General features: G+C 47.6%; 1 protein-coding gene across 1 annotated transcript; it reads right to left on the reverse strand.

Moving 5' to 3' along the window:
- Positions 1 to 214: 214 nt before the first annotated feature.
- Positions 215 to 4,410, reverse strand: LOC103582167 (sushi domain-containing protein 4-like; the record flags this gene model as incomplete). Its single annotated transcript, XM_008563835.1, has 2 exons — positions 4,212 to 4,410; positions 215 to 403 (listed from the first exon to the last, which is right to left on the reverse strand). Coding segments are annotated over exons 1-2 (388 nt in total), but the record flags the coding sequence as incomplete, so codon positions are not given.
- Positions 4,411 to 4,840: the final 430 nt, after the last annotated feature.

A 4,840-nucleotide genomic window follows, 5' to 3' on the forward strand; every position in this document is an offset into this window, starting at 1 on the left:
TCCTCCCCCTTAGGCCTAAAGACGGGGGAAGCAAGTTTTACATCTAGTTGTAAGTATGGCTTCATGGCAGGTGATCTGTGCTTTGGACAAAGGCAAGAAAAATGTACTCAGGGGACAAAAGTATTGCCAACCATACTTCTCAGCTCTTCACCTCCTACCGAAACACCCACTTACTAATTCAAAATACAGCTTCTGAAAGAATAAGAGGTGTTACCTTCCAGAGCAAGGCACCGGGGTGGGCTGGACGACCAGATAAGGTTGTGTAAGCACTCAAGATATTCAGACCCCTCGAGTTTGAATCCAGGGAAGCAGCGATAGGAGATCACAGTCCCCACTGGGAAGGAGGTCTGGAACTCAGAGATGTTCACGTAGCCATTGGAAGAGGCTAGAGGTCTCAGGCAACCTGTGCAACATGAAAATGAAAGAAAAAGGGAAGGTTTCCCTCGGTCATCTCCACACACCTACATCAGACAGAACGCTGCAGCCCCACTATGAGACTGGCACTGCCCCTGAGGACAACGCACTTGCTCCTACGAGCGTGGGCTCCCTGTCCCACTGGCCCATTCTACATATCATGCGGACGTTTGTTTCCCTATCTGCAAATGGCACCAAGAGGGTCGGGTAAGAAGTTGGGGGAGGGAGGGCAGCAAGTGTGTGACTCCAGGTTGCCCCAGCCCTGACTGCACCTTAGTGCCACCTGAGGGGCTCTTAAAAGGCACCAGTGCCTGGGCCCTATGCCCAGGGTATGGGGAGAGCCTGGTCATCTCTCTCTCTCTTTTTAAGGCTTCCCAAGTAATCCTCATGTGTGGCAGGGTTGAGAACAATTGAGGTGCCACACGAGGAAAGAGACCCCAGTGGTTTTGGCATGGTGGTGGTGGCTTGGGAAGGTTATGTTCCAAACTTGATTCTGCTGTAGCAGATTATGGAACAGGAACCTGCCTAAGATGGTACCATTCAACTGATTAGTGGTCTTTAGTGAACCACACTCTGAAATCACACAGATTTGATAAAGAAAGGAGGAAAGAGCTCTTGCTTCCAGGCTTCTGACGTGTGCTTGCAGCACGCCCTCACTGCTCAGCTGTGCTGTGCACGGAGATACAGAAGAAGTGACCCAGTTGTGTTTTATGTGAAGTAAAACACACATAAACCCTACAGGAAACTACTCCAGTGTAGTAGTTCTCAAACTTGAGGATAACCAGAGGGCTCGGTGGCACACAGACTGCTGGGCCCACCTCCAGAGCTTCCATTTCAGCAGCTCTGGGTACTGACCTTCCAGGTGCCACTGCTGGGCCAGGAGCACACAGCTACAGACAGTCCCTGCATCAGGCACAGAATTCTGTGTGCCATTGGAGTGAATGTGGGGCCTGGAGCCTAAACTCCTACTTCTTTCTGTAAAACATTAGCTGCCTTTTTGTCTGGAAGCCGTGTAGCTCAGTAGGACATTCCCAGCGGCACAGAATTCTGTGGTGTGTGGCATATGCTTGATCATGGAATTTATTGGCCTCAGCAATTTCAAGGGAGGGAATAACAGCTCGGCAGAGTTGGTGTTCTTCCAGAGGAGAACTAATTGTGTGTGAAGTAAATAATGCATAATAGAAACACCTACCTTACCCTCCAGTCACCAAGTACAGATTGTATGTTTCACACGCATGGAAACCAATGACTGAGCCCTTATCCTAAGCTGACATGGTTGCATATTTTAAGTATCTTTGAAGGAATCTCTTAGCAGATTGCTCTGGCTGACAGTCCAGTCATAGTGTCTGAGCATCAGAGCGAGTGAGGAAGCGGGGAGGTGCTCATTTGGGTCATGCAGTTCCCACCCTGCACTGCTGGGCCTGGGGGCTGTACAGCTCTGCAGACTCGGCAGACCACTGCCCTGACCGGCCAGTGCTCAGGATGGACCACATGCAAAAAAGTGTGGAGCTCAGCCGTGTTTTTAGACAGTCCCATGGCCTTAGATTACGTTTCTTCTGAGCTAAAAACTGGCAATGTGTTCATGACAAAAGTAAAGTGCGTGTGTTGGCGGTGGGGGGAGGGGTGAAATCAGAAATAAACAGAATCAATAATTGAGAAAAAAAACATAAGCACATTGACACGTGCAATAGAATGCATTGGAACCCTTATGCATAGCTCAGATGGATTGGCACAAGGATCATGCCCGCTCCTCCTCCTAAGAAGGGGTTGTGGTTCCAAGCTACCCACACAGATAAACTGATTTCTCCCAGATAAAAACTAACTCTGACCCAGAGTGAGTAGGAGGCATCTAGATGCTGCTCTCCAAAACATAAAGTCTCACACACACAAAAAATGGTCTTGGAACAGCTCCCTAATCCCCACCCCCCAAAGAAAATGACAGGGGTTATAATTCGTAGTTAGCTAACCAGAGGAGAAGGAAAGATATGCTCACTCTTGGCTAGAGACAGCCTGTAGAAACATAACCGTAGAAAACTGGCTTCAACTCAATAGTTCAATGTGATTTCCATTTGTACTTCTAGATAATAGAGAGAAGGCTCCTCAGGCTTCAGCCCCTGGATCTATAGGTGCAAATAAAAGTTACAGAATGAAATGTCAATCTAATGGCCAATTATATTGCCCCTGGGGGCTCGGAGAGGTGTTGTGCTGTCTAAGGCAACGTGGATTCCTCATTCCCTGTGCTGTGCTGGATGGATGGCAGGAGGACATACAGCAGCGGCAGCTGCAGCAGGCAGGACATGCCCACCTGCACTGTGACAGGCAGGGTGGCGTGGAGGGTGGGACACAGGCCATACACCTCCTCAGAGGAATGAAAGCTGTGCTGGGGTTTAGAGCAGCCAGCCAGCTCTGTTGTCACTGCTGCAGACCTAGAGAAGCTGTCTCGACTGGGGTTTGAGTAAGGGGTGGTGGAGCAGGGAACGGGAGTGGCTAGACAGGGCCGTGGGAAAGCCTACATCTGAATGCCACAAAACAACCCCCGAGTGGTATACCACTTCAAAAAAACCATCGTGGAAAAAGGACTAAAGAAGCATCCTGTATTTCCTGTATTTAAGCGACAAAAAGGGAAATAGAAAGGGTGGGAAGAAAACAGGATATGTGGAAAAAAGGAAGGCAAGGCATGGCTAGAGCGTGGGGTGGCTTCCTTGGCCTTTCCTCTGCTACGGCCAGAGGACTGCAGCGAATTGGCATTCAGTGAGGTTTATCTGAATATGTAGCCCAGCCTAAGAGCCGGCTGCTTGTTTTGCAGACAGTCTCTGAAACTATACATAAATCACACGTCTCCTTTCAAAATGAAATCTCGAGTGTGCCAAGTGATAGAGACAGTTTCGGGGGACGGAGGAGGGGAGGTGATGCAGGGGGGCTGCTTCTGGCCTCCTTGTGCTGAGGCTGCATTCCCTCAAGGGTCATGATTTCCAAGCTCTCATGTAAGGAAATGATTTATTTCCAATGACAGGGCACACAAAGCAATATCAGAGTCTGCCCGTTGTGATTTCTGAGCACAAAGCTAGTATCGTCTCAGCTTTAACATGCCGGTGCCTTTGGAGCAATGATACTGCTCCCCCTCTCCCTCAAACTACGAATTATGCATTGGCTTCTCAGTCCTTTGGTTCAAATCACGTGTCAAAAAATAAAATCAGAATTAATGTGAACTTGAGGGCTTATTTCTACAAATAGGGCCCTCTATGTTGGCCCAAGCAAATTTATAAATGCAAGAGGATAAATATTCATTGTGTGGTTTGGATGAAATTTGAGTTTGGTCATTTTTCTGCTCTCCATGCGTTATAAAAAAGGATAACATTATTAAGAGAAAATAGCCTCTGTAAGACAGGCTTTAACTATATTCTCATCATATTGATATAAGTATAAATGCCCTGTTATTTCCATTAAATATACAATAATTTATCATTGTGTTCACAGCCCAGTTACAAGTCTCCTAATTCTTAAACTACATTTGCTCACTTAGAGTAAAGGAAACATCTAACATGCTAAAGAATGAGGTCTTTCCTGTTTATACTTTAAAACTGGGTGTATGGTGGAGCTGAGCAGTCTACTAGGAGTGATTACGATGATTTCATGACTTCGAGAAAATCATGGTGAAGGTACAGCTGGACCCACGTGGGCTGGACGGCTCTGTTTTTCCTCCCACCATCTCTTTCCCTCTATCAGAAAAACACGTACGTGGTCTACAATAACGCCCCAGAGAAGACCAGCTGAGAAGCGCAGCTTCCATCCCGTACCTTGACAAATGGGCAGGTTATCCCACGTTCCATCATCGTGACATAGTGAAACCATGTTGTACAGGTCAGGGTAACGGATCTTGAATCCTTCGTGACAAGTGATGATTAACTTATCTCCATGTCTATACGTCTTGTTGTGAATCTCGGCATCTTCAATTTGAGGGATACGGCAATCTGCAATTTTGTAAAAGGTACACATTATTTTTGGAATTTAAAATGGTTGTAATTAACAGCTCCACAAGAAAGCTCTTCTTTTCGGGCTGCTCCTCAGCCTACACAGCATTCTGATAAACGGTGCCTTATTTGTCACGAGGCTCAGGCACCAAAGACAAGTGGCGGAGGCCACTTCACAGGACTGACAGGAAGAGGGGCTCAGAATGAGGGACCCAGACTGTGGGGGTCCAGTCCCAAAAGGAACTGTATCTCCTGCCTGCCACACTTCACACCATACAGTTGATCTTATGAGCAATTTTGGAAGTGAAGACAGACGAGAGTTGGGGATTAACCTGAACCACCTGGTTCCACCCTTCTCTGCATTTGTGGACAGTATGGGACACACGCAGCCTGACCGGCTGGTCCCCACAGCCGCCCAATTGCACCGCCACTGTGTTCTGGTTTCGGTTTTATCT

The sequence above is a fragment of the Galeopterus variegatus genome, unplaced genomic scaffold (genome assembly GCF_000696425.1).
Source record: "Galeopterus variegatus unplaced genomic scaffold, G_variegatus-3.0.2 Scaffold15133, whole genome shotgun sequence".
Classification (NCBI taxonomy): domain Eukaryota; kingdom Metazoa; phylum Chordata; class Mammalia; order Dermoptera; family Cynocephalidae; genus Galeopterus; species Galeopterus variegatus.